General features: G+C 22.8%; 1 protein-coding gene across 4 annotated transcripts in view; it reads left to right on the plus strand.

Moving 5' to 3' along the window:
* Nucleotides 1-24,484, plus strand: part of LOC117179799 (choline-phosphate cytidylyltransferase A-like) — a 60,375-nt gene that overhangs the window by 17,004 nt on the left and 18,887 nt on the right. For all 4 annotated transcript variants that reach the window (XM_033371917.1, XM_033371914.1, XM_033371918.1 and 1 more), the window contains exons 3-6: nucleotides 10,262-10,370; nucleotides 14,017-14,133; nucleotides 14,257-14,408; nucleotides 20,803-21,024. In XM_033371917.1, the coding sequence (XP_033227808.1) occupies nucleotides 10,262-10,370; nucleotides 14,017-14,133; nucleotides 14,257-14,408; nucleotides 20,803-21,024 (600 nt within the window). The remainder of the gene's footprint in view (nucleotides 1-10,261; nucleotides 10,371-14,016; nucleotides 14,134-14,256; nucleotides 14,409-20,802; nucleotides 21,025-24,484) is intronic.

Genomic DNA, 24,484 nt, shown 5'->3' on the forward strand with positions numbered 1-24,484 from the left:
ATATTTTAACCAACTTGTTGAATCGTTCACTAAGCCATATTAGAACCAAACAGTGGCATTTTATACCAAAAAGATTATTTTACGACCAAAAAATACCCATTTTTAATAAAATACATAAATTTTCAACTAGAAAAGATCAATTTTCAATTTAAAATATTAATTTTTCACCAAAAATGAAATATTTACATAGTTTTTATCCGTACTTTGGAACCTGTTAATTTTACAAAAAACTGTTCAAAACTTCAATTAAAGTAGTCATGACTCCTAAAAAAAAAAGATTTTTTGTGTGTGCTATTTTAAGCTACTTGTAGCCAAAACAGTTTTTCCAAAACTGCTCGTATCATACGTATCCTTAAGAAAAACGTTGAGAAAATAAATTTTAGAGGACTAAATTTAGCGTCAAAAAGATTTTTTTATTAAATGATAAAAAAACCAATTTTCTATCAAATATTTAATTTTTACACTAAATTGTTAAACTTTCAAGGCAAAATGATGAATTTTCTATACAAAACAGTTGAATGATCAAATAAAAAATATGAAATTTTGATTTAAAAAATTTAATTTTATACGAAAAAAGACAAATTTTCAACAAAATAGAAGAACGCTCAACCCAAAAGTTGAGTTTTCAACTAAACTAGATTAATTTTTAACAAAAAAAAAGAGGAAATTTTAACAAAATAGTTACATTTTAACAAAAAGTTGAAGTTTTACCTAAAAAAGAACCATTTTGTACCAAAAATGGAATAGGTAAATTTTTAATTAACAAAGTCATTTTTTAACAAAAAAAAAGAAAAGTAATTTTCAACAAAACAGTTCAATTTCCAATCAAAGAGATACATTTTTAACTACAATTTTGAATCTTCAACCAAAAAATGCAGTTTTTAGAAAGTAGTTCAAGTAATTTTTAATTAAAAACATAAATATTTAAACAAAAATATTAATTTACTATTAAAAAGGCGAATTTTTCATAAAATTCAAGAAATCGGAACCAAAAAATTGAATTTTAAACTAAAAAAGAAGATTTTTTTAACAAAAAGATTAATTATAAACATAAATTTTTAAACAAAAAGAATAATTTACTATAAAAAGACGAATTTTTCACAAAATTCAAGAATTAGGAACCAAAAAATTAATTTACTACCAAAAGGAAGGATTAATTTAAAAAAAGTTTTAAGTTCTCCATCAAAAAGTTGAATTTTCAATTTAAAAACATCAATTATTTTTAAAAAATGATTTATTTACTACCAAAAAAGATGACTTTTCAATAAAATACAAGAATTTTTTTCTAAAATAAATTAATTTTTAAACAGAAAGATTAATTTTATAAAGAAAAAAAAGAAATTTTCAACAAAATTCAAGAATTCTCAGCCTAAAAGTTGAATTTTCATTAAAAAAATATGAAATTTTAAACAAAAAGATTAATTTACGACCAAAAAATACGAATATTGAATAAAATTCAAGAGTTCTAAACCATAAAGTTGAATTTTTAATTAAAAACGTACATGTTTAAACAAAAAGATTAATTTACTATAAAAAAGGCGAATTTTTCATAAAATTCAAGAATTCGAAACCAAAAAATTGAATTTTAAACTAAAAAAGAAGATTTTTTTAACAAAAAGATTAATTTACTACCAAAATGAAGGACGAATTTAAAAAATTTTGAAGTTCTTCATCAAAAAGTTTAATTTTTAATTAAAAAGGATGAATTTTTCAAGAGAAAGTTGAATTTTCAATTTAAAAACATGAATTATTTTTAAAAAACGATTTATTTAATACCAAAAAAGACGACATTTCCATAAAATACAACAATTCGCAACCAAAAAGTTAAATGTATAATTATGAACATAAATTTTTAAACAAAAATAATAATTTACTATGGTTGTTAAATTTATAACCAAAAAGGTGAATTTTGATACAAAAAGATTAATTTTCCACCGAAAAAAAGTATTTTTAACATTTTGCAAGAATTCTCAACCAATAAGTTGAGTTTTCGTCTAAAATAAATGAATTTTTAAACAAAAAGATTAATTATCTGAAGAAAAAACGAATGTTTAATAAAATAGTTAAATTTTAACAAAAAGTTAAATTTTTAATAAAAAAGCATGAATTTTTCAACAAAAAGTTGAATTTTCAATTAAAAATATACATTTTTAAACAAAAATAATAATTTACTATAAAAAGACGAATTTTTCACCAAATTAAAGAATTCCCAATCAAAAATAAAAATTTCCAACGAAAGAAGATGTTTTTTTTTTAACAAAAAGATTAATTTACTACCAAAAACGACAAATTCTTATTAAAATTCCACAATTCCTTACCAAAAAGTTGAATTTTTAATAAGAACGAATTTTTTTAATTTTTAAGAAAGCAGTTTAACTTTATAATCTATGGTTGTTAAATTTATCACCAAAAAGGTGAATTTTAAAACAAAAATATTAATTTTTTTAATAAAAAAAAGGTAGTTTTTAACCAAATTCAAGCATTCTCAATCAAAAAGTTGAATTTTCATCCAAAAAATATAAAATTTTAAACAAACAGATTAATTTACTACTAAAAAAGAAGATTTTTTAATAAAATTCAGGAGTTATTAACCAAACAGTTGAAGTTTCAACTAAAAAAAAATAATAACTTTTGAACAAAAAGATTAATTCACTTAAAAAATGACGAATTTTAATGAAATTCAAGAATAAATTCTCAACCAAAAAGTTGAATTTTCAATTTAAAAAAATAAATTCTTAAACAAAAAGTTTAATTTTCTAAAATTAATTTTCTAAATTCTAAAAGATTAATATACGTGTAACGTTATCTTGACCATGAAACTTTGACCCCTTTCATTCGATAGGTACTGGAAAATATACTATTGTTCAAAAACAATAAATTGTTCAACTATTGTTTAAACAATAAGCTTCACACTATAAATTGTCTGCATATTTTATGTATTTAATTTATGAAAATTACTTCCAGAATATCTGCTGTCGAAACTAAATGAAGAAAAAATATATAAATTAACTGGTTTTACATTGTTTATTTATTATTCATAAAAAATCTTATTGAAGGGATTATTTTGAAAGCGTTGTATTATTTTATGTTAAGAATGCCAAAAATTGATAAACTACTTATCGCGAAAAAAACAATTATTGTTCATTGTTGATAGTAAAAGAATATGTAAACAAATTAATTACGTAATAATGCAAGTGATGAAAAAATAAATTATTGACTGATAAATTAATAAGTGAAAAATTGGTTTCCGTAATAGGATAACGGAACTCGTCATTTAAAATATTATAGTAACATATAATATAATAATAGTAATATTTCTTTTAAAAATCAAAAAAATATCTCAAAAAGAAAAGAGTTCATCTTACAAAACAACTTTCAAGTTTCTACAAAGTAGACTATCTTCTGATACCTAATAATTTATCAGTAAATCAATTATTCTATTATTTAAGTAGTTTTTTTTTATCACTTTCATAGTTACTTAATTAATTTGTTTACATGTTAGTTTATTATCAACAATTAGCATTAATTGTTTTTTTTCGCGATAAGTGGTTTATCAATTTTTGGCATTCTTAACATAAAATAATACAACGTTATAAAAATAATCCCTTTAATAAAATTTTTATGTATAATAAGTAAACAATGTAAAACCAGTTAATTTGTATATTTTTTCTTTATTTACTTTCGACCATGTATATTCTGGAAGTAATTTTCGTAAAGTAAATAAATAAAATATGAATACAATAGATAATGTGAAGCGTATTATTTAAACAATGGTTCAACAATTTATTATTTTCTAGCAAAAAAGTAGAAAAAGATATACTAAGGGTTCAAAGTGAAACTCTTGAATTTTAAACTTTGAAAGTGGAAATTTAAACGTTCTTTCATTAAACAATTTTTTATTCAGGTGCTCAATAATTTACACGTATAAAACGGAAGCTACAAACACTTTTCAAATGAACATCATTATTTTCATTGCTCCAAATTCAAGAATCAATTAATGAACTTAAAAATGTTGAGAATTATACCATTTTAAGTAATTTTAAATTCTAATTCCAGCTCAGAATTGGTTAAAAATTTAAAATTCTCTGTCTAAATCCTGAATTTTTATTCTTTTTGAAAAACTCCCTGGTCAAATCTAGAATTTTCTTTTTCTTTTCGAAAATTCTCAATGTCAACTAATTTTAAGAATTATAGTTTTGTTGCAAAATTTCCTGTTCCAATTCATAATTTTAATTTTTCGAAAATACCTCGTTTCAAAACATAATAATAATTTTCTTTGAAAAATTCAATTTTAAATTCAGAATTTTATTTTCCTGGATATATTCCAGTTCCAACTCAGAATTGGTTAAAAATGGAAACTTCCTTGTTCAAATTCAGAATTGTAATACTTTTTGAAAATTTTCCGTTTCAAGTAAAAGTTCGAATTTTTTGGAAAATTCTCAGAATTAGAATTAGAAGAATATTAGAAATATTAATATGAGAAATATTATCAGAATTAGAAGCAATTCTATTTAAAAAATCCCAGTTCAAGCTCGGAATTTATTTTAATTTAAACATTCCCTGTTCCAAGAAAAATTATCATTGTTTTCCACAAATACCAGTTTTAACTCAGAATTGGTTAAAATTTGAACATTCCCTGTTTCAACTCAGAATTAAAATTCTCTGGAAAAATTTCCTGTTCCAATTCAGAATTTTTCCCCTTTTCGAAAAATTCCAGTACTAGCTCGGAATTTGTTAAAATTTGAAAATTCCCGTTTGCAAGTCAGAAATATTATTATTCTGGATATATTTCAGTTCCAATTATAATTTTGTTCCATGCTCAAATTAAATGATAAATTATTTTTATTTTAAATAGTTTAAAAATCCTTAAAATTCTTCAAAATGTTATTTCAAAATCTTGAAACATCTACATCTTGTTTCAAATTTTTAAAAATTTAAAAATATTATTAAACGTTTTTCACAACCTCTAAACATCTTCAATTTTCCTAGCAATATTCAGAAACGTTATTATTCTTTTGAAGCCTGTTAAAATTCTTAAAAAGCTTCTAAATTTTTTGTTCGAAGTCTGTTAAAATGTACATTTTGTTTTAAATGAGGCCGTGGGCTATTTTGTCGCTACACGTAGACACTTCGTTTTAATTATTTGAAATAATTTCAAGTTTTTAATTAATTTATAATTTTTTCAAATCTTTTAAATATCTCTTCAACAATTTGACTTACAAATTAAATTTTTTAAATAAAACAATAACATTGTTCATAAAAATGGAATAATTTAGACTGCATTTTTTAAATAAAAGCTTTAAATTTTAAATATATTATTTTGAAATTATCTTAAAATTCAAAATGGTTCATAAGATTTCAATCGGGTGCTTACATTTGTGTATAGTTTCCAATTGAAACAGTTTAATTTTTAACGTTAAAATCTGGAATTTCTATAATTGTGAATTGATGCCGAATCGTTTTGTACAATCAATTATTATTTATTTTTTTAATCTGAAAGTACAATTCAATTTTAAAAATCATTGAATAATTTATACTCACAGCCGATCAAATAAAAATGTTTGTCATCAAAAATCTTTGATTTTAAACGCTTCTACCATTTAATTGTTCAAATCTTGAAAATTGCATTTTAAAATTTTTTAAATTCAAATAATGTACGCTTAAAATTCTAATCTGAATCATATCATAATTGAAAAAGATCAAAATTAAACTAATTATTAAAAAACGGTTGAAATAAAAGTTGGATGGATTTTTTGTCTAGAAATTTGTGAAATTCCCGGTGAAAAAATAAATTTCCGGCAATTTCCCGATTTTTCCAGGTGTAATAAAATCCCAGGTCCAGCGGCCACCCTGCAATTTTTAACTCATTCAATTTTGAACAGCTTGAATGAGAAATTATATAATTTCAACTCCTTTGTAATGAAAATGTCGGATTATCAAAATTTTAGTCTGAAATTTTTCAATTTTGAGAACCATTTTTCTATTTCAAATTATCAACATTTAATCACTTCAAATTCAAAATTAATAAAAAAATTTAATTATTCGATTTTAAAGCCTTTTAATTAGAAATAATAAAATTTTAATAACTTTGAAGTTTCGGTGATCCAATTTTCCAAATTCTAATCTGAAAATATTCAATTTTAGAAGCTTCCGTTTTACATTTTTTCAGTTTTAAAATATACAATTTTAATCACTTCGAACTTTAGATTACTTAAATGTACACGTTTTTAATTTAAAATCATTCATTTTTAAACTCCTTTAATTAGAAAGAATACAATTTCAATTCCTTTGATTTTTAAGTGGTCCAATTTTCAAAATTCTAATCTGAATATATTCAATTTTTAACTCCTTCAATTTCCAGATTCTGCAATTCAAAATAAAGTTGTCTAGTTTTGAAAGCTTCGAATTAAAAAGAAAAAAAAACAATTTAACTACTTTTAAATGAAAGTGTCCAATTATCAACAATTTAATCGGAAATTTTTCGAGTTTGAGAACTTTTTTTTACAATTTTTTAATTTCAAATTATAATTTGAAATCATTTAAATTAATTTTTATTATTAAATTAATTAATATCCTAATTATTATTGGATAATTATCCAATCTTAATCCCTTCAAATTGAAAATTAATTAAATTCGCAAGTTTTTAATTTTGAGCGCTTTTAATTTGAGAGTTTCTTTTTTCCAGTTTTAAATGTTAAATTATTAAATTTTAAACGTTCTTAATAAGAATAAATAGAATTTCAATTCCTTTGAATGTTAAATGATCCGATTTTTAAAATTCTAATGTGAAAATATTCAGCTTTGAGTACTTTTAATTCGAAATAATAAAATTTCAATTCCTTTGAATTTTAAATGATCCCATTTTCAAAATCCTAATCTGAAAATATCCAATTTTTAACTCATTCGACTTTGAACGCTTTGAGTAAGAAATTATATAATTTCAACTTCTTTATAATGAAATTGTCCACTGTACAATGAAATTATAAAAAATTTTGTCTTCAATTTTTTATTTTGAGAGTTTTAGTTTTACAATTTTTTATTTTTAAATTATTCAATTTCAAACGCTTTTAATCCAAATTAATGAAATTTCAATTATTTTGAATGTTAAATGATCCGAATTGCAAAATTCCAATCTGAAAATATTAAGTTTTGAGTGCTTTTAATATGAAATAATAAAATTTCAATTTCTTTGAATTTTAAATTATCCAATTTTGAAAATACTAATCTGAAAATATTCCATTTTTAACTCATTCAATTTTGAACGCTTTGAATAAGAAATGATATAATTTCAACTTCTTTACAATGAAACTGTCCATTGCCTAATGAAATTATTAAAAATGGTTGTCTTCAATTTTTTCTTTTGAGAATTTCTGTTTTACAAGTTTTCATTTTTAAATTATTCACTTTAAAACGCTTTTAATTAGAATTCATACAATTTCAATTTCTTTGAATGTTAGATGATCCAATTTTCAAAATTCTAATCTGAAAATATTCAGCTTTGAGTGTTTTTAATTCGAAATAATAAAATTTCAATTCCTTTGAATTTTAAATGATCCAATTTTCAAAATCCTAATCTCAAAATATTCAATTTTTAACTCATTGAATTCTGAACGCTTTGAATAAGAAATTATATAATTTCAACTTCTTTATAATTAAATTTATAATGAAAAGTATTTAAAAAATTTCTTAAATTTTTCAATTTTGAGAGTTTCTGTTTTGCAATTTAAAAATTTTTAATGATTTAATTCTAAACGCTTTTAATTAGAATTAATAGAATTTTAATTCTTTTGCATGTTAAATGATCCGCTTTTAAAAATTCTAATCTGGAAATATTCAGCTTTGAGTATTTTTAATTCGAAATAATAAAATTTCAAATCCTTTGAATTTTCAATGAACCAATTTTCAAAGTCCTAATCTGAAAATAATTCATTTTTAGCTAATTGAATTCTGAACACTTTAAATAAGAAATTATATAATTTCAACTTATTTATAATTAAATTTATAATGAAAAGTATTTTAAAAATTTCTTAAATTTTTCAATTTTGAGAGTTTCTGTTTTGCAATTTAAAAAATTTTAATGATTTAATTCTAAACGCTTTTAATTAGAATTAATAGAATTTTAATTCTTTTGCATGTTAAATGGTCCGCTTTTAAAAATTCTAATCTGGAAATATTCAGTTTTGAGTATTTTTAATTCGAAATAATAAAATTTCAAATCCTTTGAATTTTCAATGATCCAATTTTCAATGTCCTAATCTGAAAATAATCCATTTTTAGCTCATTGAATTCTGAACACTTTGAATAAGAAATTATATAATTTCAACTTCTTTATAATTAAATTTATAATGAAAAGTATTTTAAAAATTTCTTAAATTTTTCAATTTTGAGAGTTTCTGTTTTACAATTTAAAAAATTGTAATGATTGAATTTTAAACGCTTTTAATTCGAATTAATAGAATTTCAATTCTTTTGAATGTTAGATGATCCGATTTTTAAAATTCTAATCTGAAAATATTCAGCTTTGAGTACTTTTAATTCGAAATAATAAAATTTCAATTCCTTTGAATTTTAAATGATCCAATTTTCAAAATCCTAATCTCAAAATATTCCATTTTTAACTCATTGAATTCTGAACGCTTTGAATAAGAAATTATAAAATTTCAACTTCTCCCTAATGAAATTGTCTATTGTGTAATGAAATTACTTTTAAAAGTGTCTAAAAATTTTCAATTTTGAGAGCTTCTATTTTACTTTTGTTTAATTTCAAATTACCCAATTATACATACTTTTATTTATAAATAATACAAGATCATTTTATTTCATTCCTTTCGAAATATTCTCCGTGTTAAAAAATATTACGTAATCTAAAATAGGTTGAATTGGAACTTTTTCAATTCAAATTCGTTCAATATATTTTTTTAAAGTTTTAAATGCTTTCAATTCGAAATTATTAACTAATGTTTCGAAAATGTTCGGAACTAAACATTAAAAAATTTATGAATTAATATATTTTTAAATTGTTCATATTTTTAATTTTAAGAAATAAAAACCCACTTACTGTTAGCGGTACAAATAATAATATATAAAATGTAATAATAATAATTCTTCTCGATTGAAAATATGGTATGATACGAATAAGCTCAGCTGCCAAAGTTTAGTGCCAGTTGAGAAAGTGATTGCTTAACACTTCTGAGAATTATAAGATAATAGACACTGATATATCTAGATGCTTCCCTTACTTAAAAATTACTGTGGAGATAGGGTGTGAAATATTAAACCCGTATCTTGGATAAAACGAATGATATCATAGGATGAAACGAGAGAATGAATCGCTGTCACTAAAATGTTTTCTTGTGGGAAAAAGTAGTGCTTATGACATCTTTGGAGTTTTATGATAAAATAATCTATTCGATATTGGTCATTAATTTAATCATTATTCATCTCTTAAGGTATTTGTCGTGCCAAAAGTTAGATATATAAAAAAAAAAGTTTTTTATATGATTTCAAGAATCAATATATTAATAACTGATATCATTTCAAATAAAAAACATGATTTGTTATGAAAAATATTAAAATTCATACAAAAAACATTCAGTTTAACCATGTTTTTTACTTTTTTGCAATTGAATTTTTTTGGACCGTGCCACTCTGCCATAGAAGAAGTCATAGAAGCCATAGAAAAATTTATTTTCAAAATTGGAGTTGTAGATTTGTAGAGAATGTTTTCCCGAAAAAATAATTGATTTAATTGTAACATTTTTCATAAAAAATAATATTTTTTTAATCGGAATGTCATCAGTTATAATATTTTAATTCTTCAAATCATAGAAAAACTATTTATTTTTTTAGATATCTGACTTTTGGCACAACTATCTTAATTATGAAAAGAATTTGAATTTAATTTCAAACAACGATAATTTTTAATAGCAGTGGTTTAAAAAAAACTAATAGCTGGTAAAGTAATTACAGTGCGGAATAATTTGATGATCTTTTATGGAAATAGTAATTATCGAACTGGACTTCGCAACTAATTGCGACTTGCTGGAATTTATTTCTAGAAAAGTGGTGCAATCCTTTGTAATCTAAATGAACAGATCTTTAGCGTTAATTAATTGAATTCTGGAATCTGAATCTTTGATAAAAACATTAGAAAATTATAACTTTGATCAATGTAATAAGAAAGTAAATTAGTAATTAGAGAATGGACCCAGAATCGGTTCTTAATTTATTTGCTGATAACAAATATTTATTATATTTTCAGTCTATTTTCAAAGAAGCGCCTTTTAGTGATGATCCAGAGGCTATAATTGAAAGGGATGCGTGTGATTACAGAGATAGAATTTTATTGGAAAATGCCAAATCCGGTAAAGGTGAGTTCAAGCTCTTTATTTTGATCAATTATATTCAGGAAATCGAGGAAAAAAATCCCGTTTTTTTCAGGTTCGCAAAAAATTGTCACGGTTATTGAAATTTAAAAATTCGAACTCATAAAACTGAAATATTTTGATTTAAAGTAATCGAAACAGATCTCTAAATTAATTAATTTAAAGTTGAAATTGGTTTCTTCCAATGCAGAAAAAAATCCAAATTTTATACCTTCGAAATCAATAAAAATGATAAAAACCAAAAAGATTTTTTTCTAATTCAGATGAAATTGAAAGCAAAAGTTTCCTCCCTTCCAACTCAATAAAAATGTTTAAAATGACTCTCTTCCAGTTCATAAAATATTGAACAAAAGTGTTGAAAACAAAAGTGAAACAAAAGTGTTGTTTGCGATTTATAAAAATTCCCGAAACATTTGTGTTGAACACAAATGTGCCCTCCCTTCCAACTCAATAAAAACGTTCAAAATAAAAAATTACTTTTTTCCAATTCATAAAGTATTGAACAGAAGTTGCCCCCCCCCTCCCCTTCCAACTCAATAAAATGGTTACAAAAATGTAAATTTTTCAATTCATAAAAAATTAAAACCAAAATTTCTTCCCTTCCAAATCGATATAAAATCCAAAAATTCTCCCTTCTAATTTTCTTCCTTCAATCTTGAAAAAAATATTAATAATCAAATATTATCCAACTTCCAATTTATAAAATATTGAAAACAGAAATTTCTTCCCATCCAACTTGATAAAAGTCTTAAAATTAAAAAAGGTTCCTCTTCTAATTCAGAAAAAATCTGTAATCAAAATTTACTCCCTTCCAACTCGATATTAATCTTGAAAATAAAAAATGTTCCCTCTTCCAAATCAGAAAAAATTAAACCAAAATTGTCTCTCTTCTAATTCTATAAAAAATCTTAAAACTAAAAAAATGTTCCTCTTCAAATTCAGAAAAAAATGGTGTCTTCTATTTCAGAAAAAAAATAAAATAAAAATTGCACCACTTCCAACTTAATAAGCATTATAAAAACCAAAAACTCTTGCAATTCATAAAATATTGAAAATAAAAACGCCCCTACTTCCACTCAATAATATTATTAAAAAGTAAAAAAATGTGAATTTTCCAATTCAGACCAAATTAAAACCAAAAAAATTGACATAAATCTTAAAAATAAAAAAATTTCCTTTTCTAATTCAGAAAAAATTGAAAACAAAATTTTCTTCCTTCGAAAACGATATACATCATAAAAATAAAAAAATTTCCTCTTTCAATTCAGAAAAAGTTAAAACCATAATTTTTTCTTTTCAATTTGATAAAAATCTTAAAAAAAAAAAAAATCTTCCAATTCAGAAAAAATTTAAACTAAAATTTTCTCCCTGTTAATTCGATAAAAATCTTAAAACTAAAAAAATTTTCCTCTTCTATTTCAGAAAAAAATTGCATTCCTTCCAACTTAATAAACATTATAAAAACCAAAAACTCTTACAATTCATAAAGAAAACAAAAACGCCCCTCCTTCCACTCAATAAAAATATTAAAAAGTAAAAAATGCGAATTTTCCAATTCAGACCAAATTAAAACCAAAATTTCTTTCCTTCCAACTGGATATAAAAACAAAATTGTCTCCCTTCTAATTCAGAAAAAAAATGAATATAACAAATTCTGCCTCCCTTCAAACTTAAAAAAATGTTGAAAATAAAAAATTATTCATCTTTTCCAATTCATAAAATGTTAAAAACTGAAGTTTCTTCTCTTCCAACTTGATATAAATATTAAAAATAAAAAATATGTACCCCTTCCCAATTCAGAAACAAATTAAAAAACAAAATCAATAAAAATGTTAAAAATAAGAAATTATCCCTCAATGAAAATCTTAAAAATAACAAAATGTTCCTCTTCCAATTGAGAGAAAAATTAAAAGTTTTACTCTTAAATTAAATAAAAAATTTAGAAAGAAAAAAATGGTCTCTTATATTTCAGAGAAAAATAAAATCAAAATTGCACCCCTTCCAACTCAATAACCATCATAAAAACCAAAAAGAGTCTCTTCTACCTCAGAAAAAATTGAAAACCAAACTTTCTTCCTTTTCAAGTCAATAAAAATGTAAAAAATAAAAAATGACTCTTGCAATTCATAAAATATAGAAAACAAAAACGCCTCCCCCTCCACTCAATCAAAATTCTTAAAAGAAAAAGTGGGAATTTTCCAATTTAGACCAAATTAAAACCAAAATTTCTTTCCTTCCAACTCGATATAAAACTAAAATTACCTCCCTTCGAATTATATAAAAATCTTAAAAATGAAAAAATTTTCTTTTCTAATTCAGAAAAAATTAATATAACAAATTCTGCCTCCCTTCAAACTTAAAAAAAAAATTTTAAAGATAAAAAATTATCCAACTTCCCATTCATAAAATATTAAAGACTGAAGTTGCCTACCTTCCAACGTGATATAAATCTTAAAAATAAAAAAATGTTTCTCTTCCAATTCAACAAAAATTAAAACCAAAATGGTCTCCCTTCTAATTCGATAAAAATCTCAAAAAAAAAAAATGTTCCTCTTCCCAGTTCATAAACAAATTGAAACAAAAAATTCACCCTAAATACAATTAAAATTTTAAAAAGACAAAATGGGCCTCTTGCAGGTCAGAAAAAATGGAATACGAAATTTTCATACCTTTTAACACAATAAAATTTAAAAAATAAAAAATTATCCCGCTTCCAATACATAAAATATTGGAAAAAAATTCCTCCATTCCAATTCAGAAAAAATTGAAAACAAAATGTTCTCTCTTCCAACTCGATATAAGTCTTAAAAATAAAAAATTATCCCGCTTTCAATACATAAGATATGGAAAAAAATTTCCTCCGTTCCAACTCGATAAAAATCTTATGAATAAAAAATTGTTCCTCTTCCAATTCAGAAAAAATTAAAACAATAATTTTCTGCCTTCTAATCCTATAAAAATCTTATTAAAAAAATGTTCCTCTTTCAATTCATAAAAAATCAAAATTTTCTCCCTGATAATTCGATAAGAATCTTAAAAATAAAATAATGTTTCTTTCCCAATTCGGAAAAAAATTAAAATAAAACATTGTTTCCTTAAATTCAATAAAAAAAATTAAAGAGAAACAAGTTTGTGAAATTCCCCTTTAAAACATAAATTATTTATCATTTACTGGATTTTCCCGGTCTCAAAAAACGACCGGTCATATCCCAGTCCAGTAGACACCCTGACCTATTAAAAACGTAATATTATATTTAGAAACATGGCTCCCCGGCATTGAGACTTGATATAAATTGATAATCCGCATAAATTATGAAAATAATTTTGGATGTAAAAATTCTTAATTTAGCGTCTGGGAAACAACGAATTAGTATTGGTAAGGAAAAATCTTGTTTCATTGACATTTTAAAAATTTATTTATTTTTATTATATGTTTAAGAATTTTATTAATATGTTTAAGATTAAGAAAAACAGATAAGGGAATCGGTTTGATTCCGAAAAATCATTATTGTACATTGCCGAATAAATAGTTTGGAAGAAGTCGATGAAAGAATGTTTTTCCTCACCAATGCTAATTCGATAATCCGTTTTGTCGACGAAACAATATTTGTAAACATATTTTTTTTTCCAGTTCCCAGGAGGGTGAGAGTCTATGCTGATGGAATCTACGATCTTTTTCACCAAGGACATGCCCGACAGTTAATGCAAGCGAAAAATATCTTTCCAAATGTTTACCTTATCGTCGGAGGTACGTGAGAAGATCTTTTACGATAATCATTACGATCGAGAAATTTGACAAGTGATTTACACATCACTGATATATAATAATATGTAATAATAATAATAATAATATATAATTTTTCTATAACAGTGTGCAGCGATGAATTGACACACAGCAAAAAGGGAAGAACCGTAATGACCGATTCAGAAAGGTACGATGCTGTGAGACATTGCCGATACGTCGACGAAGTCGTCAGAGACGCGCCGTGGGAATTGGATGATGAGTTCATCGAGGAGCACAAGGTATTTATTTGTTAATTTTTTTTTTATAACTAGCCAAATCAGGGTGGCCGTTTTAATCGACGAAATAAATTTCCGGTCATTTCCCGGGTTTTTCCCGGTTCGTAAAAATTTTTCACGGTCAGTGAAATTTAAAAAATGGAACACTAAAGCTTACATTTTTCAATATAAAAAAAATATAAAGCCACGTTATCATTTTCAATGCTATAAATTAAGAAATCAATCAATGAACTTTAAAATTTTAAAAATTATATAAAAATCATATAATTCTATAATTCTTTTAAAATAGTTTAAACATCCTTGAAAAGCTTCAAAATTTTATTTCAAAATCTTGATAAATCTAGAAGTTGTTTTTAATTTGTTTCAAATTTAAAATTATTTTGGAAATTTTTTCAGAACTTCGAAATATCTGTCAAAATTAATTGAATTTTTTCTACAATTTTCAGAAAATCCTGTAAATTTTAGAAAATGTCTTTTCAATTTGGATGTATAAATAACAATTGAACATTTATCATATGTAGGCGAAATTTGAGTAATTTTAAGAGATATGTAAAAGTTTTGAAAAGATTCAAACTTAATTTAAAACTTGAAATGATAGCCTAATATCAAACAAAATGTAGATTTTCGCAGATTTTAAACAAAAAAATTAGATTATTTTCAAGAATTGTTTAAGGCTTCAAAAGAATAAAAACATTTGCTTAAGATTCCTAAGAAAATTAAAAATAATTTTTCATTTTGAAAAATTATTTTAAGAGAATATTTAAAAAGTTTTTCAAAGATTTAAACAAAATTTTCAAGAAAGGTTCTAGAAGATTTTAAGAAAACTTTCTGAAATTTGGATGATAATTTTTTATCTTTTTAAAACTCCTGAATATCTCTTAAAATTACTCTAATTTTAACAATTCCAGGTTTTCTATGTCAACAAATTCAGTTAAAGATTCTTTGCTTTTAAAAATTTGGTTTCAATGTACTTGTCTTAAATAAAAATTCAAATATTGCTAAATATTCAATATTTAATATTTTTTTTAATTACAAAATTTCAACTTGAATGGGTTAACAATTAAATATTTTAAACTTAAACAATATTTTAAATTTAATAAAATCCTTTAATTAAGAATAAATAATTATGCAGTTATTTTTTAGTTGAAAATAGTTTATAAACTTTCAGTCAGACATTAAAGGTACTAACATTTTTCATTATAAAAAATATAAATCCACGTTATCATTTCCAATGCTCTAAATTAAAAAATAAATCAATTCACTTTAAAATTTTCAAAATTATATAAAAATTATATAATTATATAATTCTTTTAAAATAGTTTAAACATCCTTGAAAAGCTTCAAAATTTTATTTCAAAATTTTGATAAATCTAGAAGTTGTTTTTAATTTGTTTTAAATTTAAAATTATTTTTGAAATTTTTTCAGAACTTCTAAATATCTGTCAAAATTAATTGAATTTTTTCTACAACTTTCAGAAAATCTTGTACATTTAAAAAATTTCTTTACAATTTGGATGCATAAATAACAATTGAACATTTATTATTTGTAGGCGAAATTTTAGTAATTTTAAGAGATATGTAAAAGTTTTGAAAAGATTCAAACTTAATTTAAAACTTGAAATGATAGCCTAATATAAAACAAAATGTAGATTTTCGCAGATTTTTAACAAAAAAATGAGATTCTTTTTAAGAATTGTGAAAGGCTTCAAAAGAATAAAAACATTTGCTAAAGATTCGTAGGAAAATATATAATAATTTCTAAAGATTATCTTTTTACTTATAAATTTGATTATTTGTTTCAAAATTCAGCAATTTTATTGAAAACTCATCCTTTTTGGTTAACAATTTAAATGTTTTAATGAAAATTCAATTATTTCGTAGAATTTTTTTTTACTTGTTTAAAACTCATATTTTGGGGTCAGAAGGTCAACTGAAATATTTTTTTGATGAAAATTCGACTATTTTTTTTTATTTCTCTTCCTAATTTGAAAATTATTTATTTTAGTAGAAATTACATTTTTCTTAGATAAAAATGAAATTTTCGTAAAAAATGTACTTGTTTAGGATTCATCTTTTGGTTCAAAAAGTCAGATAGAACTGCAAACTGTTTGGTTGAAAATTTACCTGTTGCTTAAAATTAATATTTTGCGGTTGAAAATTCAAATAAATCTTTTCTGAATGACAATTCAACTATTTTTTTTTTTAATTTTAGAATTAATCTTTTTTAGTAAAAGTTGCATCTTAAATAAAAATTCAACTGTTTGGCTGAAAATTGAGCAATTTTGTTAAAAAGTCTTCTTTTTTGTTGAAAATTTAACTATTTCGTAGAAAATTGACTTGTTTAAAATCTATATTTTAGCGTTAAAAAGTCAACTGAAATCTTTTTAAGATGAAAATTCAATTTTTTTTAATTTGTCATTTTGGTTTAAAAATTTATCTGTTTTGTAGAAATTTCATCTTTCTTAAATAAAAATGCAACTGTTTGGTTAAAAATTCAACAATTTTTTTAAAATGTCATGATTTTTGGTTCAAAAATCAACTTTTTTTGTTGAAAATTGAACTATTTCATAGAAAATGTACGTGTTTCTTAAAATTCACATGTTAGCGTTGAAAAGTCAACTAAAATTTTTTTTTAAATTTGTGTTTTTGGTTTAGAAATTTATCTGTTTAAAAGAAATTTCATCTTTCTTGGGTGAAAATGCACTTACTTGGTTGTAGATTTAACAATTTTGTTAAAAAGTCATCATTTTTGGTTCAAAATTCAAACTGTTTTGTTGATAATTCGTCTTTTTGCGTTGGAAATTCCAGTATTCTCGTAGGAAATTTACTTCATGTTTAAAACTCATATTTTGGCGTTGAAAAGTTAAATTAAATCTTTTTTAGATGAAAATTCAATTTTGTTGTTGTTGTTGAAAATTTGTCTTCATGATTTAAAAATTCAATTGTTTTATTAGAAATATTCCATCTTTCTTGAATAAAAATTCCACTGTTTGGTTGAAAATTAATCTTCTTTGCTTCCGAATTCAACTGCGTATAGTTTTTTTTGTGGAAAGTAATTTTTTCCAACTGAAAATTTAACTTCTTCTAATTGAATATTTCATAGTTTTAGTTGAAAATTCATCTTTTTGGTTGAAGATTAATATTATTTAAGTTTTAGTTAATAATTTTAATTCTGACGGCAAGTAAAGTCAGTCAATTCAGGGTGGCGGCTGGTTCGGGAAACCTGGAAAACCGGGAAATGGCCGGGAATTTTTGGAACTGGGGAAAACCGGGAAATGACAGTGAATTTATTTTTTGACCGGGAATTTTACAAAACTTTTAGAATACAAATTTTGTCCAACTTTGATTTGAACCATTTTTAAATAATTTCCGTAAATTGTGCTTTTTATACCTTATTATATCATTTAGTTTAGAATGCTTAATTCGACAATCTATCACTTAAAAAATCTTCCATTTTATATTTTTAATTTTTAAGTATATATTTCAATTTAAAGAATTTTAAAATGCAGTTTTAAAGGTTGAGACAATTAAAAATTAGAAGTTTTAAAAATCGAAGATTTTTTAAATGAAAAACAGGATGGCCACCGGACCGGGAAAGCAAGAATTTTCAGAAGAAAAATCTGCCAAAGATCGATTTTAACAGTTTTTAAAATAATTAAAGTGCAGTTTTGAGGATTTAAACAATTAAAAATTAAAGGTATTTGAAATTGAAATTTTTTCATCAAAAACATCAAAAATTTTTCTTTGATCAAAAATAAAATTCATCAACTGTAAATATAAATAAATATATTATTTTTATAGAAATCTGAACAATAATTGATTTAACCAAACAATTCTAGATCCGATAAAAATTTGAAAATTTCTAGATTGTAACTGTTTCAATCGGAAAGTTTTGATAAGAATTGAAATTAATATATCATTTATTCCGATAATTTTATTTTTAAATAAAAATTTTCATGATTTATCAATAATATATTTTTACTTCAGAGTTTCAGGTATTCCTTTATATTATTTTTTTATATTAAATTTAATAAATAAAGTTGTTAATATATTATTTCTATCAATTTTTTTAGCTATTAAAAAATCTAAAGGTGCGTTTTAATATTTTGAACTTGAAAGTAAATCCATAAGAATATAGTCACAATTAAAGGTTTTTATTACATTTTAAATATTGTGCGTCTAAATTTTTTTTCCCATTTAATTTGAATTTTCTTAATGTAGAAAAATAATAATTATTTAATATTTAGCACTATTTCACTGTTGATTAAGACGAGTAAATTGAAACGAAATATTGAAAAGAAAACAATTTGAAACGGAATTGTTTTACATAGAAAGCTTTGAATCTTTAGATTTTCGAAGAACTTTTAAATTTTCGGCGTTACAATTTTAATTGTTCTATTTAAAAAGTGTTTACTTTATAAGTGAAATTGTTAAATTTTCACGCATAAATAATAATTGAACACTTATTATTTTTAGAACAAATTTGTGTAATTTTAAGAGATGTAGAAGTTTTGAAAAGATTCAACATTAATTAAAAACTGGAAATTATTTCAAATAATTTAAACGAAGTGTGTTAAATTTTTTTTCAGAACTTCTAAATGTATTTTAAAATTTAAAGAAATTTTACTACAATTTTTGAAAATCCTGCAAATTAAAAAAAATCCTTAAAATCTTATATGTTCTTCTTTGATCATTTTTTTAATCTCTTAAAATCTTCTTAAACTTTCTGCTACAATAATTTTTCAAAGTGAAAAATCATTTTCAATTTTCCTAAGAATCTTAAGAAAAATTTTATTCTTATGTAGTCTTTCACAATTCTTAAAAAAATTCTAAATTTTTTGTTTGAAATCTGCAAAAATCTAAATTTTATTTTAAATTCCGCTGTAAGTATTTCAAATTATTTCAAGTTGTAAAATTTAATTCGAATCTTTTTAAAACTTGTAAATATCTCTTAAAATTACTTTAATATTAGTACAAATAATAAGTGTTCTATTTTTATTTATAAATTTAAATTAAATTTTTTTTTTAAATTTTCAGGAATTTCTAAAAGTTATAGAAAAAATTCAATTCGTTTTGAAATATGTTTAAAAGTTCTGACAAAAAATTCAAAAATTATTTTGATTTTGGAAAAATTTAAAACCACTTCTAGATTTCTCAAGATTTCGAAATAAAATTTTAAAGCTTTTGAAGGATGCCTAGACTATTTACAATAAAAATAATTTAACTTCTAATTAAAGAACTGTTAAGTTAAAAAAATTATTTCTCAATTTTTACTGTGTCTAGCTTAAAATTACTGAAAATAATCTAATTTTGAACATTTTTAAAGTTCATTGCTTGATTCTTTAATTTAGACTATTGAAAATGGAAACGTGATTAAAGATGCATCCTTTTAGTTAAAAGTTAATTTCTTTGGTTAAAAATATAACAAATTTGGACTGTGAATTCATTTTTTTTAAAGTCGTCTTTATGACATAAAAACCAAACTAATTTCTATAAAAAGAGACAATTTTAATTGTAAACAATTTTGTAATCTTGTAAAATAATTCTGTTCTTAACATATTGCTACCACACTATAATTTGTAAACTTTTTCACATTTTCAAAGAGAAAAGAAAAATTAAATTATAGGCAAAAATTTATTTTTAATTCGACAAAAATATATACTTTTAAATAATTTTGAAAGAGTTTAGGAGATTTTTTGTTTTGAAGATTTTTAGGAAAAGTTCAAATAGTTCAGGTTTTATGGGAAGATTTTGAAATAAAATTGTAAAGCTTTTGATGGATGCCTAGACTATTCAAAATAAAAATAATTTAACTTCTAATTTAAGAACTGTTAAGTTAAAAAAAATTATTTTTCAATTTTCAATTTGTCTAGCTTAAAATTACTTAAAACAATATAATTTTGAAAAATTGTAAAGTCCATTGCTTGATTCTTTAATTTAGACTATTGAAAATGTTAACGTGGATTTATATTTTTGGAACTTAATCTGAATCTTTGAGCTCTATAATTCAGAAAAGTTTTAAATTTTGCAGTTTATTTGAATTTTATTTAACATTGTTTAATTGAAAAGTGTTAGTGCCTTCCATTTTGTACGTATACATTTTTAAGCATTTGAATACACAATTTTTAAATTGAAAAACTTTTAAACTTCAATTTTAAAAGTTTAGAATTCAAGGGTTCCACTTTGAATGCTTTAATTTGTTGTTTATTGTTTATTACTTTATATGGAAAAATGTTTAGAATATATTTTGATTTTTTAAAGTGCAATGGTCGTGAAAAATGTTTGTGAACCGGGAAAACCCGGCAAATGACCGGGAATTTTTTTCTTCGTTTAAAATGGCCAGCCTGCAATTGTAAAAATGAGAGGAAGAAAAATTGATTCAGATTTATTTTGCCAGATCGATTTTGTCGCACACGATGACATACCCTACATGACAGACGATGCGGAGGATGTTTACGCGAGGCTGAAAGAAAAGGGAATGTTCGTCGCGACCCAGAGAACAGAAGGTGTGTCGACATCCGATATCATCGCAAGAATGGTCAAAGATTATGATATTTATGTCAGGAGAAATCTCGCCAGAGGTTACAGTGCCAAGGATCTTAATGTTTCTTTCCTAAACGTAAGTTTAATTTAATATTTCTATAACTAAAACATTATTGTCAATCTCTTCTTTTTTTTGTTAGAAAAAAATTCGTTTTAATTTCCAAAATTTTTGTTATTGATTTTACAGAAAATCTTATATGCGATTTGAAATATTTGCGTATATGATTTACATAAGTTTCCTCGTTATAGCAAAAAAATTCCAGTAAATTCAATTTGAATAACACCATTTTTTCCACTTAGACCGTACTTTTAATATAGTTTTAACATAAAAAAAAAACCATTCAAAATACATTTTCAAGGTATTTCCGGATGAAGTATTTATTTTTTAGAATAAAATTCTGCTTTGCGAATTTGATTCGGATTTTATATAAGGCTCCATTTACCGCTTTTACTGGACATCTTTGTCACATAAATATAAAAAATTATGTTGTTTTTGTATGAAAATTTTATTTTTAACGTTCAATAGTAAGAAAAATGTGACATTTATGTTTATGATAATGACTAGTAGCAGGATTTTTCTTCTCATATAATTTTTTTATTGAATTGTCAACAATTTCGCAAATTACGAATAGCGATTTAAAAATATTTTTTGGTCCAAAATTCAACTACTCAGTTGAAAGTTTAATTGAATGTTGAATGTTTTTTTTTAACTTAACTATTTTATATAAGATTTTTACTTAACAGAAAATATAACTATTCCATGTTTGGTTAAACAATTATCTTTTTCGGTTGAAAATTCAACTATTTGGTTAAAACTTTTCTGTGTTTTGTTTAAAATTTGTCTTTTGTGGTAGAGAATTAATCTTCTTGTTGACTAATTCACCTTTTTGGTTGAAAATTCAAGTTTCAGGTTGTAAGTTTCAGTGAAAATTACAATATTTGTTTAAAAATTAGTTGTTTTTTTATGGAAAATTAATTTTTTTGGTAGAAAATTTACTTGATTAAAAATTTAACTATTTTGTAAAAAATTATTTTATTTGCCTAAAAACGTATTTCTCTAAATAAAAATTAAACTTTTCTATTTTTTAACAAAAATTTTAGCTTTTTAGAATTTTTTTTGTTGAAAATTAAACTTTGACTGAAAATTCATGTATTTTGTTCAAAATTATTCTTTTGGTAGAAAACTAATTTTTTTGATTAAAATTTCCTCTGTTTGGTTGAAAATTGAACTATGTCGTTGAAAATTTATTTTATATCGTTAAAAAATTTACTTCTTGAACTTAAATTTAAACTATTCTTTTTTTTTTAATTTATATTTTTTAGTAGAAAATTAACCTTTTTGGTTAAAAATGCAAGAATTAGGTTGAAACTTTCATTTGAAAATACCTTATATGCTTGAAAATTCATGTATTTTGTTCAAAAGTATTCTTTTTTGGTAGAAAATTAATCTTTATGATTGAAATTTCATTTCTCTTGTTGACAATTAGATTTTTTTATTGAAAATTAATTTTGTCAACTAAAAATTTAACTATTCCATTTTTCATTGACATTTTTTAAAAGGAAATTTAATCAGTGGTGGAAATTTCATTTTTTTTAGTCAAAAGTTCATCTATTTTGTTTAAAATTTGGTAGAAAAAACTTATCTTCTGGGTTGAAAATTCAACTATTTGGATTACAATTTATTTTTTTGATTAAAGATACATCCTTTCAGTTTAAAGTTAATTTCTTTGGTTCAAAATTTAACAAATTTGGGATGTGAATGCAATTTTTTTTCAAAAATTCGTCTTTATGACTTAAAAACATAACTAATTTTTATCTAATTGTTAAAAAGAGACCATTTTAATTGTAAATAATTTTTTAATCTTGGAAAGTAATTCTGTTCTTAAAATATTGCTACCACACTATAATTTGTAAACTTTTTCACATTTTCAAAGAGAAAAGAAAAATTAAATTATAGGCAAAAATTTATTTTTAATTCGAAAAAATTATAAACTTTTAAATAATTTTGAAAGAGTTTAGGAGATTATTTTGTTTTTAGGATTCCTGGGAAAAGTTGAAATATTTCAGATTTTATTGGACAATTTTAAGACAATCTTTCTATTTTTCAGATTTAAAAACATGTTAGAAAAACTGAATTTCGGAGTATTTCAAGAGAATAAAATTTTTGTTTTAAGATTCCTGGAAAATATAAAATGATTATTTATTTTGAAAAATTTATTTTTAAGAAAAATATTTTAAAAGATTTCCAAAAATTTCAAATAATTTCCTAATATTTCGAAACAGATCTTAAAATATTAATAATATGAGTGAGTTTAAGGGGTATTTATAAAAGTTTGAAATAGATGTAAAAATAATTGTAAACTTGAAAAGATTGTAAAAATTGAAAACAAAATGTAAATGATCAATTCCAAAAATAATGAGAATAGTATCATACAAATTTTCAAGTATTAGAAATTAACCCAATAAGAAAATCGAACTACTTTTCGTTAAGTTTATTATTTTTGTTTGAAAGTTCTATAAATAAATCTTGGTTAAGAGTTTTCCTTTTTCATGAAAAAGATGTTGAAATGGCAACAATTTTGTACTTCTTTCTTGAAGTTTCAACTATTTTATTGAAAATTCGTCCTTTCGGCTTGAAATTTAAAACAAAATTTTATGGAAAATTCGTCTTTTTCAAGAGTTTCAGAAAATAATAAAGGTTTTGAAATATTTTTCGATTTTCTCTTAGAGTTTCTGAAATCTCTAGAAATCTTTGTAAAATATTTGGATTCTTTGGGAAATATTTAAAAACTTTGTAAAATCTTTCTGAAATCTTTGGAAATTTTTTGGGGAATATTTAAAATAATTTTGAAATATTTGATAATATTTCTGTGATTATTGAAATCTTTATGCACTCTTTGAAATATATATGACATTTTTCTGAAATAATTGAAATCTTTGTGAAATCTTTCAAATCTATCTGAAATCTTTGTCAAATCTTTCTGAAATCTCTGGAAATCTTTGGGAAACATTTTAAATCTTTCTGAAATATTTGACAATAATTGTGTGATTATTGGAATATTTCTGAAATCCTCGATAAATCATTTAAATCTTTGTGCACTCTTTGAAATCTGTTTTTAAATTTGTCTGAAATAGTTTAAATCTTTGTGAAATCTTTCAAATCTAGCCGAAATCTTTTTCAAATCTTTCTTAAATCTCTGGAAATATTTAAAATCTTTGGGAAATATTTAAAATCTGTGTAAAATCTTTCTGAAATCTTTGGAAATTTTTTGGGGAATTTTTATAATATTTTTGAAATATTTGATAATATTTGTGGAATTATTGAAATCATTTTGAAATTTTTGGCAAATCATTCAAATCTTTATGCACTTTCTGAAATCTATCTGATATTTTTCTGAACTAATTGAAATCTTTGTGAAATCTTTCAAATTTTTCCGAAATCTTTGTCAAATCTTTCTGAAATCTCTGGAAATATTTGAAATCTTTGTAATATCTTTCAAATCTATTCAAAATCTTTGTCAAATCTTTCTGAAATC

The sequence above is a fragment of the Belonocnema kinseyi genome, chromosome 9 (genome assembly GCF_010883055.1).
Source record: "Belonocnema kinseyi isolate 2016_QV_RU_SX_M_011 chromosome 9, B_treatae_v1, whole genome shotgun sequence".
In the NCBI taxonomy this organism is placed as follows: Eukaryota; Metazoa; Arthropoda; class Insecta; order Hymenoptera; family Cynipidae; genus Belonocnema; species Belonocnema kinseyi.